At 40.1% G+C, this 20,033-nt stretch overlaps 2 protein-coding genes across 2 annotated transcripts in view; both read right to left on the bottom strand.

Moving 5' to 3' along the window:
* Window positions 1-3,441: 3,441 nt before the first annotated feature.
* Window positions 3,442-10,543, bottom strand: LOC101357172 (uncharacterized protein FLJ45252-like; the record flags this gene model as incomplete). Its single annotated transcript, XM_023731839.1, has 1 exon — window positions 3,442-10,543. A coding segment is annotated over one exon (1,185 nt), but the record flags the coding sequence as incomplete, so codon positions are not given.
* Window positions 10,544-16,165: 5,622 nt separating this feature from the next.
* The window catches only part of AAK1 (AP2 associated kinase 1), a 169,538-nt gene continuing 165,670 nt past the window's right edge, over window positions 16,166-20,033 (bottom strand). Inside the window, exon 22 of the mRNA XM_023733059.1 lies at window positions 16,166-19,898. Coding sequence (XP_023588827.1) covers window positions 19,804-19,898 — 95 coding nt within the window. The 3' untranslated portion in view covers window positions 16,166-19,803. The remainder of the gene's footprint in view (window positions 19,899-20,033) is intronic.

The raw sequence follows: 20,033 nt of genomic DNA, 5'->3' as shown, positions 1-20,033 counted from the left end.
ATTTGATCTCTTCCTGGCATTTAACACTGACTACTATCTCCTTCTTGACATTTTTTCCTCCCTTGGCTTTGATGTTACCCTTCTGTTCTGCCTACACTTGTTCCTGTTCCTCAGTCTCTTTCATGACTTTTCTTTTCACCTATCCCTTAAACGTTGATGTTCCCAGAGTGCTCTTCTCTTCACTCTACATTCACCTTCTTTGATCTTATCTATGTCCATGCATTCAAATGCCATTCACTATTATGGATTGAATTGTATCCCCCCAAAATGTGTGTCAACTTGGCTAGGCCATGATTCCCAGTATTGTGAGGCTGTCCTCCATTTTGTGATCTGATTTGTAATTTTCCTATGTGTTGTAAATCTTAACTTCTATGATGTTAATGAGGAAGGACACAATTTACAGGATTAGGCTGTATCTTGAGTCAGTCTCTTTTGAGATATAAAAGAGAGAAGCAAGCAGAGAGGAGAGGGACCTCGTAACACCAAGAAAGCAAGCCAGGAGCAAAGCGTGTCTTTTGCACCCATGGTCCCTGTGCTGAGAAACTCTTAGACCCAAGGGAAGATTAATGACAAGGACCTTCCCTCAGAGCTGACAGAGAGAGAAAGCTTTCCCCTGGAGCTGGTGGCCTGAATTCAGACTTCTAGCCTCCTAGACTGAGAGAATAAATTTGTTTGTTAAAGTCATTCTCATGTGGTACTTCTGTTAAAGCAGCATTAGATAACTAAGACACTGATTGTTTCTATCACCAGTCAAGACGTCTCTCCTGATGCATACAGCTCATTGTCATCTGGACAACTTCATTTTGACAGCCCATGTGCACAGGACATTGTGAACCATTGTGACTGTTCCACCCAATGTTTTCGAATACAGGTATTTCAGTAGGGATAATGCCAATATTGACTCCATTAAGCAACTTCATTCAACCAATTTAAGTTCTTGGAACTGTTTCCTATGCAATACATTTCCTTTTACTGTAATTCATTTCAGTGGGGTAGTCTTTTCTCTATACATTTTATAAGAGATTTGCTTTGTCAGTCAATTTTTGGTCTATTTCAAATTTTGCTGATGGTATCTTCTGCTACTGAGTTCTCTCGTGGTCACTATTCCTACTAAATCCAAATTTCCCAAAATTTTGTTGATCTAAATTTTGTCAAGATTTCATTTTTCCGATTTTTAACCATATGCAGTTTTAGCTGTTCTGAATGTTATTTCTACCAGTAATATTCACTATAAACTGAACAAAGGCTAGCAGTTTATATTTAATTTTTGGCTACTCTATGAGAAAATTCCACTACCCACCTGTCAGTTTGTCATACTGTGGTGCCTTGTGTGTTGCTATGATGCTGGAAGCTATGCCACCAGTATTTCAAATATCACCAGGGTCACCCATGGTGGACAGGTTTTAGTGGAGATTCCAGACTAAGACAGACTAGAAAGGCCTGGCGATCTACTCTGAAAATTAGCTAATGAAAACCCTATGGATCAAAACAGAGTATTATCTGATACAGTGCTGGAAGATGAGCACTAGGTCGGAAGGTACTGAAAATACACGGTGGCCACAGCAATAGACTTGAGCATACCTATGACCATGAAGATGGTGCAGGACCGAATGACATTTTACTCTGTTGTCTCAACGGCAACTAACAACATCATGAGAAAATTGTGAACAAATCACCTCAGGTAACCTAAGGTTTCTCAAAAGAGTGAAGAACAAAGTATGTCCTGGGGATCAAAAGATCCTGCTCAAAAACAAGATGAGACTTGCCTTTTCCTTGGGTCCTCCCACTTGGTTTTCAATTAACCAAAACCAAACCCGTTGCCATCAAGTCAATTCCGACTCATAGCGACCCTATAGGGTACAGTAGAACAGCCTCATAGGGTTTTCAGGGAGCAGCTGGTGGATTCGAACTGCTGACCTTTTGGTTAGCAACCAAGCTCTTAACCACTGTGCCACCGGGGCCCAGTTCTCAATTAGGGGGTGATATAAGGGCATCTCCTCCCTTGTTGGTCTCTTACCAACCAGCTTCTGGGGGAGAGAGTGAACCACAAAAGGATGAATGCAGAGAGCCCAACCCCGTGGGATTTGGAGTTTCTAACAACTCCTAGGCTCCCTCCATGGAAAGCAGGGTTCAGTCACTGTGGGTGAGCTCTGTTCCACATCTTCTCAGAAGCCTCTGATTCCTGCACCTCCGTGGGAATCATGAGGCTCTGAAAGGGCTTTCCACAGAGCAGGTGGGGAGTCACAGACAAGGAAGAGTGCACTTTTTGTTAACATTAACTTGAAAAAGCCTAAGAACTTCACATTCTTTGGAGAACTAGATGCAGCATATATTTAAAACAGATAAATGGATCAGAACTTAATCTTCATAGAAAGGCAACTTTGGTTTTACTCATGCATATTATACCATAACTCTTTGGATCCCTGGATCTACTTTGAACACCGTCTCTGTGAACTTGGCCCATTACTCCTTCTCCCTGAATCACAGAGTCAAGCTCATTGAAGTTCAGCCAAATATCACTCAGTGCTTTTTTTTTTCTCCAAATTTGGAGTGGAAATAGGTAGACAGGTTGTCCGGCATATTATGGATTTCCAAATCCTAAGGTATTCTTCCAAGACTTCTGTTAGGGACTAAATTGTGTCCCCCCAAAAATATGTTCTAAATCCTAGTCCCTATACCTGTGAATGTAATCCCATTTGGAAATAGGGTTTTCTTTGTTGTATTAATGAGGCCACGTCAGTGTAGAGTGTTTTAAACCCATCACTTCTGAAATATAAAAGCAGCAAATTAGGCACAGAAGGAAGCAGATGGGTGACAACAGATGACACACCACATGAAGATCCCCAAGGAACAGAAGCTCAAAAGAGGCAAAGACCTTCCCCTAGAGATGGCGCCCTGAATTGGGCCTTCTAGCCTCCTAACCGTGAGAAAATAAATTTCTGTTCATTAAAGCCACCCACTTGTGGTACTTTGTTATAGCAGCACTAAGAAACCAAGGCAACATCTCTCCAATTTCTTCTTATGTTAATGCTGGTCTCTCTTCAGGAATATTTTAAGAATTAAAAAAAGACTGCATATTGATGCAGGTCATATTCAGATAACCAATGATCTAAAACCTCACGGGAGAGTTTACACAGCAGGGAGTTTTCTGGTTTTCCCAGTGCAGTCCTTCTGGCCCCACTATCTTGTATTATTTCATTTATGTCTCCATTAAACATCTGAAAGGGAAAACAGGTCACAACAAATAACATGTCCAGCATTCACAATGTTAAGACCTGTGAGAGGTTAGCAGTCAACTAAACCAACCAATCAAAAGTCATTTTCCGAAACTTAAAAAGCACTACTATGCTTGGCATTAAATGGAAAGATGCTTATGGATCTCTTCAATCCTAGGCAGATCTGGTCTAAAAAATAACACAATGTGTAAATCATTTATTTTAATTAGGTTCATTTTAATAAAGTGTATAGGAGTTTACAACTCAATTATTCATAAAAACTATCAGATACATAAGATAGATCACACCAAGAGTGCAATGAACGTAAATCCAATAGTCTGCAAATAAGAGGTATGCAAAAACTGTTAAGATTGACTTTTAAAATGTCTTTTTCCCTTCCTTTCCCTTGTTCACAGCCCTTGAGATTGCGTGCACACATTGTTTTCTGAGGCCTGATGACCTCAATACTCCTTACAGTTGGGTTAACCTCCTCAGTCAAAACAGTCAGCAGAGGGAGTTCATCTCTTCTCCATGAAATGATTATGGTCCTTGGCCTTTATCATTTGGTTTCCATCCCTGAACAACTTTAAATGTTTCCTCATTCAAAGTAACATCTTGCAGGCCTTGTGGTGTTCTGGTCACTACTGCCCTCCCAACACCACACGTGAGCCAAGGGTTCAGGACAAGCCCTATTAAGTTTCATCCTTATGGATGAGAAAAGCATGCTTACTGTGGAAACGAGGCTAAGGCAATGGCCGATTTTTCCCCACCTTCATTGAGAACAACTCCAGTTCTAACTTGGAGAGTTGTCAGCAGAGGGAACCGAATTTATTCATGCCAAGTACCTACTATCAACTTTTGGTATTCTTTGGACGCCTTTATTCAGAGGTCTTGAGTTAATACCATGGAAAGAAAGCAGGAGGATGCACACGCACAAGGGCACACATGCACACACACACTCTCCATTCACTCCTCAAGCAGGAGTCTTTGGTAGACTCAGAGAGTACAACCAACTTGCCACTTCAGAGTGAAAAGGCTGCATTGTCCCTCCCTCACCCCCAAGATCTGTGCCCCCTACTTTAACTGACATTAGTAAAAACCATTCTGTAATTCCTTGCCAAAAGAAATTAAGCAGGTCCCTTTAACATGTAAATATGGTTCTATTAAAAGACAATGCAGATAACATTGACTTGATTTTAAGAAACCTTGTTACCAAAAAAAAAAAAGAAAACCTTGTTACCATAAGCTCAAAACTGTGCCATGCATACTTAAGACACTGCTGGGGTATAGGGCTGACTGAAGTTCTTATGGAATTATAAATCATGGGGATACTGGACCAAGCCATCAGGGTGCTGGTTAATATTTAGCCATTTTTACCAGGTATTACCAAGCCCCTTCAAACTTGCCCCTCTGTCCTGGGGTCCTCCAGACCTGTGTAAAGAACAAGGTGAACTGCTGCCTCTGGATTGTGTCTCCACAGAGTAAGGCTGGGGTGCTGCCAACCTTCCATCATCCTTTCTTCTAGTCCACAAGGAATAGGGAAGGTGAGCCATTGCATTCTTATTTGGAATTATTCCAGTGTGGTGAGATTGTCATAGGCTGGGCTGAAACTTAAGAAGAAACTGCGTACAGAAAACAGGGAGGCAAATGAAAGTTAACATGATCATTCCATCAAACCCTTAATCATCCACCTTAGTGGTATGGTCATAACAGGGGAATGTCAAGTGAGGAAATGAAGTGGGAACAGGAACAAGGAAGGTTAGCTGAGAAGACTTCCAGGGGTCAAGAAAAAGCCGGAAAGAGCCATGCCTGACAGTGTTTTAATGAAGAGACCTTGGGCACCACATGTAGGGGGCCTGTTTCCTAACAAAGACCAAACAGTAAATGAGGCAGGGTAGGACAGAGATGCCACAGAGCACAGTGGCATTCTGGGAATCAAGAAGTGTCAGTTGAAATTCCGCACAGTTGATGCTATGAGAGCTAACAGTCTGACTGCTCAATTGAGTAGATGAAGCAATATTTGTTTTATAGTAAAAGAACACAAAAACAATTCTCAACCAGGTATTACTTTTCATTTTCAACCATTTAGAAACTCTTCCTTAAATGAATTTTTCAGTAAAAACACTGCAAGTACTCTGGTGGTTAAAAAAAATAAAACTAAGTAGTAGTTGATAAAACACTGGGAAAAATGAGTTTAACTTATATAATTCCATTTAAAATCTTCAGTATTTACTCCTTCAGGCAGGCTTGGAGGATTAGAACTCAGGGGCAGGTATGGACATTAACAATGTGCCTTGTCTCCTTAGAGGCTGGTCTTGTCAGCAGCTGTCCTATGCACCTTTCATCAAAGTAATTGGGGTTCCAAATCTCTCAGGTAAAACTACATCTGTGTGGCCAACAGCCCTTTCACAGAACTGGCAGCTATGTGCTCTCCAATTTCAAGGACACAGCAGAGAATAACTTCTTTATTGAAAGGATCCAAGTGACTCCACTTTATGTTGTATCCTTTATGCCAGAGAGTGAGCTGGATTTCACCCTTCTCTAGTTTCCTATAATAACATTTCCTATTTGACATAATACATACATATTATGTAATGATACATGTTTTGGTTATTTTTCTTGATGGAAGCAAATACTGCATGATTGAATTTTACTGTCAGATCACTTCAGTTATTATGCTTAAAACTGAAATCTGCTACTTTCCTTATGAGTCAGTGAAATGCCCACCAAGTAGCTGAAAACGCTGAGATACACACACTCTAAAACTTATAAAAAAATTAATGGGTCAGTAAGAAGCCAGTATCTTTCTTCAAAGTTTAGAAAGAGATCTTGGTTGCCAGATTAAACTCAGACCTAACGTGAAAATGTAAACACACACACACTAGTCCGTTGTTGTTGCTGTGTGCCGTCGAGTTGATTTTGACTTCTAGCAAGCCTATGTGACAGAGTAGAACTGTCCCACAGTGTTTCCTAGGCTGTAGTCTTTCCAGGAGCAGATTGCCAGGTCTTCTTCCCATGGAGAACCACCAACTTTTCGGTCAGCAGCCGAGCTGTTGTGTCATCAGTCTACACATGGGAAATTTCCAACTCAACAATGAGTGGGCCCGCAACGAAACAGGATTCAGACTCCCTTAGGTCCTGTCCAGCATCTGCTTCAGCATCAAATTTTGTTCATTCCATTTTCCAATCTAACCAAGGATTTGGAGCTAAAGGGTTATATGTAAGCCCGAGAAACAGTTACGTTAAATAATTTTCAACAAACACAAGATAACTTCATAAATTCAATGGTGCCCACTAGTCAATTAACATAGATTCTTTAAGAATTCACTAGTGCAGGTTGCGGCTCAATGCTTTGTGTCTAAATATATTCTGGTTCACTGCTTTTCACTGAAATGAAAGGTCACTACATAAGTTCCTACATTCCGTATCAGATGTGTAATGCAAATGGCACATAAAGCAAAAAAGTACAGTATTTTGCTGACTATATATTTTCTCTTTAATTTTAACCTGTCGCAGTATAGTTGTTGGAAACATGCATTTGCTAATTCAAAACACCCTGAGTACTCTTGATTTTCCTTAAAACTGAACTGTCCAGATTCAGGATTGCCTCTGGCAAGAACATACTATCTTTAAATGAAAATTTACTCTACATGATCCAAAGAAAGTCAGTAGAAAGGGCATAAAACCCTATTGTAGTACATTTCCACAAAATTCATCAGTTATTAGTTAATAATAAACGTAATCCAAGTCATAAAAATTTTTCATGCATCATTCAGTAAGGAAAAAAAAACAAACAAAAGTAATTTGCACGTGTTTACATTTCATTTCCTTATTCAAATAAAGTATTTGTGGAGTCTCCACCCATCACAAGTCTCTGGTGAAAATAAAAACGGTTATAAGCTCATGCTTGACTAATGATTCAACTACATAATAAAATCACCATGATTTTTATTTTGTTTTGTACCTTGAGAATTAAAATGGGCATGTGGTTAGGAGGGAGTGATCAAACCACCAAAGGAAACGCATTTTGCAGGACTGTTACAGAGGTAATCCTGAACATTTGGAAGAGTGAGTTAGGAAGACCTTCCACTTTGTAAGATTTTCTGATTTGGGGTGAGAACTCCCCCTGAACATTACTATCCTCTTAGCTCTTGCCTTTAGGTTTCATTGACAATGACCATGGAAAAGTTCTGGATGCAAAGTTTCATATGTATTGGCCAAAAACATTTTTCAGCTGGAAGGATGGTTTTGCATCCATTGGTACAAACGAAAATCAGAAATGGTATTTGGGAGGATGCGAACCTTCAGAACGAATATTTAGCATCCACCAAAGTAAAAGTTAAGTTTCTGGAACAACTGAGACCTTGGTTGGAAAACCATGGCCGGTAGCCCTGCTACAGTGCCAATTATTCATCTTTTAACCTGGATATTTGAAATAAGTGGAGACTAAATTAGAAAGTCTTGAAAAGCAATTGTTCATATTTTACTCCCAAGATCCTTGATGTTCAAATTTAAAGAATATCTCACCTAACCAGCTGCAAGGGAGTTTGGCATTTAGGCTTGATTCTTGGATATATTTCCAATAATTCTTAAAACATTAATCTGGTTTGGTAAATAACTCTCCAGCTAATGGAGACATCACTAACATTTACTAGAAGTCACACAAAGCTTTCAAGTTGAAACCTCGAGCAACTCTTTACATGAAGCTGACTTCCTCAGCAGAAATCTTCCCATTGAGACACAGGCTTTATCTTAAGGCACTAATAAAGGTAGGAAAAAAGCTAATAATAGGTCAGATCTTTCCAAAAATATTTTCAAAAACACAAGTCAGTCACCTATCTGGCCTACTTCAACATCTAAAGAGGATAATTTAAGAAATTTCACGGCTAGCTGATTCAGCTCTTTTCCATTCTCCTAGACAAACTTATTTACACGTCTCAGATTTATCCCTCCTCAAGAGGCAGTAGAGAAAGATAGCAAGGATTTAAAAAAAACAACAACAAGCAATTCTATTTGCAGCCTGGTCTCATGATTAATGCATTCCATAACGATAGCATTGAGCACTTTTTTGTTACTAAGACTACATACCTAATGATTGGAACTGTAATAAGGAGATCTTTTCTATTGTTCTGATGGGAAAATGTATAGGAATAATAATTGTTTTTAACCAGGTAAATGGAATTTGTTAACAGCAAATAGGAATACTGAGAATTAAATCCACTCTGAAACCTCAGTCCAGTCAGGATTTTCCTACACCTTCCAATGAATCCAATTTTACAATGAAAAAAGAACTGAACAAAAATTGGGTTCAAGTCAATTAGGTCAGCAGACAAATGCCAGTAAATGAGGGATTTGATTGTGGAGGTAGGCATGGTGGAACAGGACTCACCTAAAGGAAAAATGTTTCCTGGGCACACATGCATGCACATGCACAAACACACCTCTATACACTCATACTAACTTTAAAAGTATGGATGTGAGGAAGACTCTGCTAACACCATTAGACATGAGCATGGATGCTGAACCTGTGTGCACTTCTACGTAGGAATGGACATGATGTACATTACACACCCACAGACACACTCATGCGCAAGGAACAGCCTGGCTTGCACACAGACTCAAACAGAGAGCTGCTGGTTTTACAGGAATGATTAGTATCCTCAGGATTACGCTTCCTCTTGATGTGCAGGATTTTTACCTGGTGCTTCTTTCCAAGAGTATTACATCAGTCCTGGAGGGACTAATCTTGATTCCTCAATGGACATGACTCAGAACAGGAACTGCAGGAGTTAAAATAAACAATAATATGGGCCCTTTGGGACTGGGGTGAAGTATTTCTCGACCTCAGCAGTTGCAGGGCAAAACACAGGGTGGGTGCTGGGTGGAGATGAAGGCCTCTATGAAGGAGATGCAAATGTCTAGAAGTCCAGAAATTAATATAAACAGAAGAAATGAGCATAATTTAAAGGGGTTTCAACTAAACATCACAGCAACTGAGTTTGTTAACTGAAGAAGTTCTGCTCTGACAGCAGGGAACTGGAAGATAGTAATGATATATTTCTTCTTGAGAAGGCTCAGCTGAAAGTGGTGAGGCAGGTACAGGGGTGGGGTGGAGACAGAGGCCGAAGGCTCAGGTATTGCTCCTAAGGTTTCTGTTTGCCTGATTTTGAAGGAAAGGGTGCTAAAGCAAAAGGATCAGCAGCTAGCAACTCCGTAGTCCTGGAGGAAAGGGATGTGATCGAAACAGAGCCAGCTATCGACTGCTTGTTGGTTTGCGAGACAATTTTGTAGGCAGCAATGGGTTGGGCTTCTGGATTTGGCTCATCTTCTGGGCTATAGTGACGGGAATATTTGGACAAAGATGGGGGTAGGAATGGTTTGCCAGCCACAGGGCCTGAGACCGCTTCTTTCTGGGGCTGAGGTCCTTTGTTTCTGTCGTTAGGATGGCCCCCAGGTTCCAGGGAGAATCCCCTGGGAGAAATGCTTTCAAGATGGTCAGCTGCTTGTACAGAATGGGAGGGGAGGTTAGGGTGTTGGACAAAACTAGCCATGGAATACTGAGCTCGGACACAGGGGTACACTGCTCTATCAAGGCTAGAGAGCAGAGGGCTAATGCCTGTCGGGACATCACCTGTCTGACTGAGGAGACTAGCCTGTGTAGGCAACTCCTGGGATGTGCTCTGGGCAACTATTAGCTCCTCCGTGCTTTTCTTCTTGGTAAAAGGAGCTCTCAAGAACACGTCTGCCTCCTCTGGCTGGGGAGAAGCCACACTGCCCTTGGAGACAAACGGGGCTTTGGAGAAAATGTCCACATCATCAGCTGGAACCCTCGAGCTCCTAAATGGGGCTGTGGTGAAAACATCTGGCTCACTGAGACCGTCAGTGGTTGGTTGTGTGAGGGCTTGGAACTGGTTCTTTCTCCCATCTTGTACTGCCTTTGTTGGCTCAGTAGAGACTTCTGGCTGAGTGAATGGAATGGCTCCTCCCAGCTTCCCCTGGGGAGGCTTACAGCTTTCATCCTCTTCTTCAGATTCCATGAGGAGAGGTCGAGACCCACTGCAGTCCAGCATGTCCCCCTCAAGGTCAGTCCCTTCCTCTTCACTGCTATGGAATGAGCTGTTGCTTGAGGGACCATCTCTGGCCAAGAAGTCGGATTCTAAGTTGTTCTGAGTTTTTGTGCCAGGTGCCCTGGAGGGGTCTGGATACAGGGGAAGACCTTTAACACCCGTCGACTCTTTAAAGTGCTCTACAGTTATTCCTGGACAGGGGTTGGGCTCTCTCTGGAGACCTAGAAAAGCACAAAATGCAGAATTAACGCACAGGTCAGTTCAACTCCATTCTTGGAACATTTATTTAATGGTCAACCCGCGGCAGAAACATTGTGGAACCAAATAATAGATGTTGAAAATGGAAAAGGAAAAACAGAAAAATAAAAGTCAGGCAAGGAAACTGCACACAAACTGGAACACAACCAATCACTGTCTCACATTTTGGAACATGATAGGCACAATGTGCAGGAAAGGAGATGAAGATGTTAGGCACACAGACAGTCAGCTTAACTATGCAATGCTCCTATTCACAGGGCCAGGCACCAACACCTGCTCTACCTGGCACTGGCTCAAAATGGAATGAAAACAAACCCAGTCACTCATCTCCACATATACCATGACAGTTTTGGATTATGTAAAAACACTGTCTGGGGATAACTTAATTCAGGAACCGGCATGTGTTCATGTGCTCCATGCTGCCTATATCTGGAAAGAAGCAGAACATGGCTGCTTGGTAACTGCCAAGTTTACCGGATGATTTACATCACAAGCACTATTCACAGAGCACAAGAGTGCCCAAAATATGATACTGAAGGCATTTTCTAAGGGAAGGAGAAGTAATTAAATTATAGCAAATAAACTGCCTTCAGCTGGAGTTGCCCTGGGGTTTTGTTTTCAGTCTTCTAAGTTAGCAAATGTCTCCTCTGCTTAAATGAATCCATCATAAAGTTCTTTAAGCAGAAGAGTAAAATATATGGGTAATCACAGAAGTGTTAGCAAATTCTAATATGGTATTCTATTTTATCTAGGTAGAGGGTGCTCTGGCTTTTAAAATCAAATAGACAATTATCAGAATGCAAGAGAGCTTACCTTCCAAGAAATATTAGCAGGTTAGAAGTATGTCATTGGGCACATGTTAGCAAGAGGGCAGGAAAAAGGCATATGTAACTAAGCAAGAAGAATCCAGAGAAAGGGTGATCGGGGGGTGGTAAAGGGATTATTTCACCATGGGCTCAATAAAGAGATACCAGTGGAGTTTCCCAACCCACCAGGACAAGAATTTTAGGCACAATGATTTGGATCCATACATGTCTCAGTACCTCTATATAGATGCAACTCAGTCATCCCCTCCCCATTCACCCTCTCCCCTCCTATGCAAACAGTTGGCTGGCAGTTATTTATGCTAAAAATCATTCCCTGCTAAAGTTTCCGCTTGAATTAAGCACACAGAACACAGCAGAAGAGGCATCAAAATCAGTTTATTGGGAAACCAGTCACTTTGAGATATTACATTGTAAAGAGATTGTAGAGAGAGATCTGAACATTTTATAAGATACTGTACAAAAACACTATGTTTCTCTGAATCCTGTAAACTTTTTAGCAGTGTTTCTTTTTAAGCAGCTGAACTTAAACATTGTTTTCAGAAAAAAAAGTTTTCCCCCATTTTTATTTCTCTAACAGAATGCATTCAGTAAATTTCAAATTAGAATGTTTAAGGTAAATTCTGTACTGGTGCCAAATGGCTTTCTAAATAAATAGTATTTGAAGAATATGATTTTGAAGAGGGTAAATTTATCCTTGCAACACAACTTCAATATGTGCAGCTATATGCTGACAGGAAAGCATTAGTCAGCTGAGAGGAAATAAACAGAATACCTTCTCCCTTGTAATATATGTGGAAAGAAATAATCCTCATTTCTCAGGCGAGCATATCGATATTAGTTTAGATTTGTCACAGTGATATCCAGATGATGATTTCTGGGAGGAAACTCAGATGAAAAGGGACAAAGTTCCAAAATAAAATCTGCCAAGCAAAGAGGTACAAGAGACTCCCAAAACTCCTTGAATCACTGCCCAACATATCAGTTGGATAAAGTTTTCAGTTGCCACAACTAAGGCACAATTACATCATCTTTCAAAGCTACCCTGAAGGTTGATGTTATTAAGCTGGTTCTGCAGGACAGTAATATCTCTTGGAAAAAAATAGGAAAATTTAGTCAAGCCAATGACTAACTATGGCATCGCACAGATCAATAATGAAAATGAATACTAGTTCAATTGGATTCACTGTTTTTTTTTAAATTTAAATTGAATTTAGTCAAACCAGTTTGTGTGCACAGACTGCCCAAAAAGCAGCTACCTGTGGACCCGGTGTACTTTGGAGGCCTGCAGTGTGAGGTTATATTTTGAGAACTGTGACGTACCAAGTAGGGGAGCCCAGATCCAGAGTTGGACAGGATGGAAGAACATGCCTAATCCACCAAAATGACTTCTGTTAAAAATTGGGCTCTTGATCAAGTCAACTGGAAACCTGCCAACTCAGAGCATATTCTATGACCTTCATGGTGAATAACGGGAAAATCATACTTGAAATTCAACGACTTTTAAAAATTCACAGGCACTGTCACAAAAACATCATAACATTAAAGCTGAAGGGGAAATTAAACTCCTGCCCTTCAAAGCAAGGGTCAGCGCCATCGTATATCTCTTTCAGCATGAATCTGTTTTGTAGGACTGGAAAAGTACATTGAAAGGCTCCACTTGAGAAGGCCAAGTCTCTCAAACTTTCCATTCTTTTTAGAGGAGGTGCAGCGTGACTAAGGAAGAGAACCACCACCCTTTGCAACTCTCCAAGCCTGGAACTCTGAAGACCAAAGAAAGTGCAGACACCACATTTCCTTTAGGGAATTTTGGTGGTGGCAGCACAAGAAACAAAGTAGTCAGTAGAAGGAGAGATTCTAAATAACAGTAAACAAAAACCAGATTACTAAATCTTGTTGGCAGTTGAAGGTCTTTTTTGGAATCTGGGATGTGCTCTTACAGGGAAAGCACGTGTTTTCAGGGTGGGCAGTTGTTCTAGATGAAGATCGCCTTGTACCATCAGGAAAGCATGTATTTAAAGCAGTCTGCCTACTAGCAATGAAGTAAACCGATTTACACTGATTTAACCTCATGCCTTGGCCAGGTTCCTCTGGTAACCAATGGCATGCATAGCAGATACCCTGTGACCACAGAGCTCAATAAAGGCAGCCTGTTGTTCCTCAGGACCTGGCCCCCTAGTCTGCACAAGGTCTTACTCATCACGAACCCTAAGGCAGGGCATTTTGTTACAATTCCCTCAAATTAGGTCATGTTTCTTTTTTACTTTGGTTTAGTATGTTAAATTAAGCAAGAAGTCAAAACACACTTCTTTTTCTTACTCCAGCGTAGGATTGAGTGCCAGGTTAAGCACACCTACACGTTTCCATAAAGGATAAGTCCATTTTAGTCTATTTTGAGGCTCCAAATTATGTAGATTTTAGTAAGAGCTCACATGCTAGGAAAGGAGTCCCAAAATGTACTTGATGATTTGGTAACTATCCTCACGGGCTCCCTACTAACTTCCAAAGCAACTGAAAGTGCTAGTGATTTTGGATAGGTTTATCTGGAATCTTTTATCTGACAGACACAGTGAAGGTCATCAGAGTGCTCTCTGAAGACTTAAATTTCAAGCTGGATATTCCCTAGTGCAGTATACCATGAACAACCAGAATTTTACTTTTCCCGACACTATAAACTGAAGTAACAGCTACAGTGAGTATCGAAGACAACACTCTTGCCAAAAACTGAAAATAAAGACTTCGAGTATTATGAAGCCTTCTCATATACAGTCAGGGAATAGAAAGCAAAATACCCATTCAAAAGAACTTCAGAAATACAGCACCAGTTGACATTTAGTCTTGGAACCCAATCAGGGAATCAAGAGATGCACATCAAATGAATAATTTCTATGACCTTTTGGTTTAGATAATAAAATTAAGCCTTGGCTCTGCCATATGTTGTGTAGTTGCCTTAAAGCCCATGTTTGGGGCATAAGGGACCTGATGGGAACCAGCACTGGCTGGTGATGTTGTGCCTCTCAAGCCAATGGGGCAATTAAATGAGAGTGATTTCTCCTGGGGCACATAACTGCGCTTGTGAACATAAAACGTTTAATTAAATTGGGCTGGGTATATTAAAGATTGAATTAGAGAAGGGTAGCTGCCAATCTGTGGTCCATGTTATAACCCCGCTTCTGGTCTACCGAATGTAGGTTTCACAGGGGTTTTGTTCTCCTTGAAGCCAAGGGTGGCCATGACCCAGGAAAATGTCCTCAGTATATCTTTCTCACATGTGTCTGCACTGCTCTTGTGCACAGAGACTTAGTGTCACTCAACAATGTGTTTAAACCCTTTCTGCAAAAGTGTGTTTTCAGCTCAAGAAAACAGCAACTATTTTAAGTTATTTACATCTCTAAACATGCTCCCGTTTGAACAGATAAAAGACTTTATTCCCCTGTATGTTTACATAAGAAATGTGTTTACAGAACTTGTTTTCTATACAATACTTGCGTAACAATTTTCAGATTTCACTTTTTTTTTAACTGCATAAGATAGCTTCATGTACATCTGTTCGCTTTTTCTTCTTGGGGAGGACAGGATAAAGGCTGATAATAATAAATACACATCTACATGGCAAGGGAGTGTGCAATAAATAGGGCGGAGCAGAATACGCACAGGAAAAGAGAAATGTTCAGGACACTACACCAAAGTGGGAACCAAGAGAGTGTCTTCCATTCTAGGAACTACCACCATTTGGTAACTTCGTTTGCATAGGTTAGCATTACCCAAGGAGCCTCCCTCCCCCACAGTAGTGAAAGGAAACCCAGGAGAAACAAAATGGTATCTTGTTACAGACTATTCAAAATGGAGGCCATCTGGGATTCATTCTGACTCAAGAAACCCAAGCATACCCAACCTCAGGAACATTATGAGTGTGGAAAAGGAAAGGGTTAACTTTGTGTTGGTAAAATTACAGTCTCTAGATAGGATAAAAGATAGTTTTGCAATACCTGGAGTGTTTCGGATAATCTAAATATATGGATTTAAGGATTCTAAATATCCATCCACGTAATAATTTTTTTATTCTACCTAGCAGTCTCTAATTTGCTTAATCCAGTACTTTGGACAATCCTGTTACTTTTATCCTCAGACTCTAAATTAGTGTTTCTGGAACCGTGGTAATTTTATAGACTAAGAAAGTTAATGACTCCTGAAGATGACAGAAAAACCTCATTACGGGAGCCTTTATTTTGGCCCACGGTACCTATCGCAGGCAATCGTTCAGCTGAACTCAGATTGCTCCATACCTCTGGGCTGGGGTCAGTCACAAAGGTCTCCTCCTTCCTACATCACTGCTAAAGGCAGATATGTTCCTGACTTGGGGGAAGATTAGGTTGGTTTGAATCAAAATGATAAATTATCTGACAGAACACTATGAAAAAAAACATTAAAGACAAAACAAAACTAATATTCCACCTTGAGATAAACAGGTTCTTTTCTTGGGTTTGTTTCCCTACAATAATTAGCAATCCGAGTTTCATAATTCAAAATCAGAAAGAGCCAAGTCCAATATCAAATGACACTGTACAAAGTGACAACCTCTTTTGGAGGCATTTAAAAATCCCTATCTTTTAATTTTCTATACCATACTAAAGACTGGGGACCACAAGAGTTCCTTTATTCAGAATATTACAAGAACTTATGACTGAGCTTTTTCATTTTCCATTACAAGCTTCTCTCTGGGAATTTTCTATGGAGCATCCTTTTTGCTATCTTCAATGGTGACCACTCTTCATCTTATGGGGGTGGCTTTTCTTTTTGGAAACAGTCAAATGTTACTCAGAACAAGAATGGTGGAAAAATATCAAGAAATGGAATATACTTTCAGATGCTGAAAGTGGTATTATTGAGCAAGTAATACAACCGATTTTATTATACCTTATTACCTTCCTTGATGTTATTTCTCAGGAGAGGAGTTTCAAAATAACTTAAATGATAGCAGCATCATTAAAAAAAGTATGAGCTTCTCACGTGAAACCAGGTGCCCTTGAAGGGAATAACACTCAACCGGATGTCAAGATCCTGATATGTCTGCTAAAGAAATCATCAGATTATAATAATCACATTTTTTTAAAAGAGACCAATTAAACTTTATCTCCTCTGAGGCTTGTGTTTTTAAAAACATTGGGACTTGAATTTGATTATTTAGTTATTTGAATGCTGTAAAGGGAAAAATACCAATTTGTGATGTTTTCTGGTTTAATTACTACTTTTATACAGTTGGAATAAAAGCAAATCAGAAACATATAGTATTTGCCCATTTTTTAATGGCAGATCCCTGATACACATTTAAAAAGAAATGAAATCTGACATGGTTTTGTTGGAATATGTAAGGGTACGTGTGTGTGAAAGACAGATATTAAAAAAGGAAAATCTGTGTTCAAAACTCTGTGATAATTTAGGCTTCTATTCAGATAACCAAGAAAGAGCAACCCAGGTTATTAAAATCCTACTATAATTCTCTAAAATGTAAATATTGCTACAGTAATAGCAAGAACTATAAGGTAACTGAAGAACATCAGGATTATATAAATCCTTCATAGTCCTTCTAAAGAATAACAGTATTTACTTAGGATCCTATAATTCTATAATCTTAAAGACCAGCTAGTTCATATCCATCGCTGTATGAACAAAAACAGCAGCTCTAAAAGGTGAAGTGCTTGCTGAAGGTCACTCAGCCGGTGACTGGCAAGGGTCAGGATGAGGTCCCAGGAGGCCTGTCCAGCCCAGGCCTCTTTTCCCACCACCCTGCCTCCATCCAGCTCAGGTCCCACATCTGTAGAGCAAAGTGGATGGACTAGAGGATGGTCTCTAAGGTTCCTCTTGCAGCTCAGTCTGTGGTCCCATAGGTCTACCAATTACCAGCACACTATACTCAGCTCAAATAAACCCTCTTAGCTCAAGGTGATGCTGTAAACTAAGGAAGGCCCCATTACTGAGTCATTCACAGGTATTCCTCAAGAGAAAAACAGTTCTCCCCTTTAAGGCTCTATTCCTCAAGAACAAGCCAAGATAACTTCATGACATTATCTCCCTCAGGCTTCCACCATCTAGTCTCTGGCTTCTTTTCTGTTCATTTTCATTAGCAGTCCCCATTAAGCTTTATTGAGCTAGACGACTAGATAATATATGTCAATGTAATTATGGGTAATGCACGAAAGGAACAATTTAGAGACACCTAATTTCTAAACTATACTCTTCATGGTTTCAATTAAACTGAGAAACTAGATATTTCATTATATTTCTAACATGTATGTATGTATGAAAAAAACCAAATCGTAAAACATTATTCTTATTTAAAAATAAACATTTCCTTCATTAGTTTATACACTCTTTCTATGTCCAGGAAAGAGAATACAATTCTGATCTGCAGCAGTTTTTCTTGTTCATAAATGGGTGAGCCCAGTCCCACTTTCACTGCTATCCACTTAGAGAAAGCGCTTCAAAAATATCTTTTTGTTTTTAATCCTCAGCATGTAGGTTGTGCCTCTCTAAATTTTGGAAACGATCTGTTACCTTAGGAGAGGACTTCACTTAGCTTATCTAATTTCAGCCCGCAGAGGAAGTATCTAAAGTCAGAAGACCGAAAGGCTCAGACCTTTCCTCAGATGTCTTTCAATGGTTGCTCTCGCATTGCTGGCGTCAGAGCTTGTCCTCCAAAGTGCAGTGTTGCAGGCTTTTATGGTTGCCGTTAAACCTTCTCTCCCCCCGCCCCCCTAAAGTGCAAACATGAGGAAGAAGAAACAAAAGTACTAGATAGAGAAACCAGCAAATGGACTTGGAATTTTATTTGTACAAATCTGATCAACTAAGAGTTTCCCTTTTGATCACGGCAAATGGCACTTGAGGAAGACAACAACAGTGGGGTCCTCTGTGCCCACCTCTTTTCAAAAGTGTGATTTTATAAAATTGCTTTTTCACGTAAGGGAAAAAAAACAAAAACAAAAACAAACCACTTCAATGAATATGTACAGATACAGAGGGTGACCATGAGGCATGTTGTCATGTCAGTGCAGGGTCCTTTATTTATTTTATGAAGAATATTCTAAGGTTAGTGAGGAACTACGCTTTCTTTTGTTTTGTCTTCTATCTAAGAAGTCAAGGAAAACCAACTAAACATGTTAGTGGCTGCAGCCTTCAATTTAAACATCAGAGAGATAAAAGAAAGGTAAATAGCTACAGTCAAATTGTGCCAAGCTTGTCAGCACACTTACTTCTGATTATCTGAAAATAAACAACATGCTTATTCTACAAAGACAGAGGACCTGCTGAAAGCTTATAGCAACACACGAGTCTATTCAAAATGATTCCATATGTTACACTGTAGGATCGCTGTCCAGTTATACATGGGAGAGAGAGCAAAACCCTGTACAGACACCTGATATCGGACTTGAAACACCAAGTGGAAACAGAACTATTCAGCGTCTTCATTTATACACAATTTACAATATTTGATTCAAAATAAAAATCACAAGAAAAATACATCTGTTTCTGCTACAATTCCTTCCCCTCCCCTATTTACCCCCCAGTGAAAAGTCTTCTAATAAAAGGAATCATATTACCACCATTGTCTTGTTTTAGTCTAATTCTGAGATCCCAGCTTGGGACAGTTAACATGAAAAGGAATGGCAATACTTGGGATTTATATCATGTACACATTTTCTCCAAGGATCTCAAGTACTTGCAGTCACATCTCCAGATCTGAGAAATCACGGTTCAATGGAAGCCAGAAAGCTGGATGAATGCTGGGCAGGTTGCATGGGGTGTAAAATCCCTTGGCTAAGTCTATGATCAAAGGTCAAAGTTGGCTGGCTAGAGCTGGACTCAATTTCTCTTCTCAAACATATACTGCTACCAGTCAGTCAGTTCTACCCTCTCTTAAACCACACACTCATCTCCAGGCTATTGCCTAAAGTTAAGACCAACTGAAGAAGTAATGTCCTCATGATAATGCATCAGGATATAAAGCAAAAACAGGTAAATACATTTGCCAGCATCTGGCCAAAGGAGAGAGGGGTTGGGAGGTCATTCCTAGCAAGAATGAAACAAAGGTGTCAATTCACTAGTTTCAGATACAGTTAAGCTTTTGGTGGAGTCGATTCCAGCAGAGGTGAAGCTCATGGCATCTAGCGCTTGATTTAAGATAATGCTATTGAAGAAGGGTAATGAGAAAACACGGCAAAACTAACAGGGAGAAACTGGCCAAGGAATATCTGGAGGGCCAAAGTGATTTTCTTTCCTTATCATTTCTATAGGAGAAGGCAAGGGGTAGGAGATAAGGGCTAGAGGCCCCTTATTTGCAGATTTAACAAAAAAAAATTCATTTTTCTTATAACTCCGTAATGAGAATGTATATTACGGTATTAAGGTTACACAATTGCATCTGCTACTGGGTCACGGCTACAGGTCTATGAGCTGATCCACCAGCAGTAAAGACCTGGCTAGGTTGGGAAGACTGGACTCAGAGCTCCCACTGCTGTTTCTAGAGTGCCCACCTGGAAGTGGAGAGATAGGAATTCAGTACAAAACATAGAGGGTTAAGGTTCAGATGTGCAGAGCAAGCAAAGGAGAAGAAAACAGAACAAAACAAAAAACCTAGAGAAGCAACATTTTACATTTGCAAACTCTTA

The sequence above is a fragment of the Trichechus manatus genome, unplaced genomic scaffold (assembly GCF_000243295.1).
Source record: "Trichechus manatus latirostris isolate Lorelei unplaced genomic scaffold, TriManLat1.0 scaffold00004, whole genome shotgun sequence".
Classification (NCBI taxonomy): domain Eukaryota; kingdom Metazoa; phylum Chordata; class Mammalia; order Sirenia; family Trichechidae; genus Trichechus; species Trichechus manatus.
Note: the sequence above shows the minus strand (reverse complement) of the source record. Positions and strands in the feature narration are given on the sequence as shown.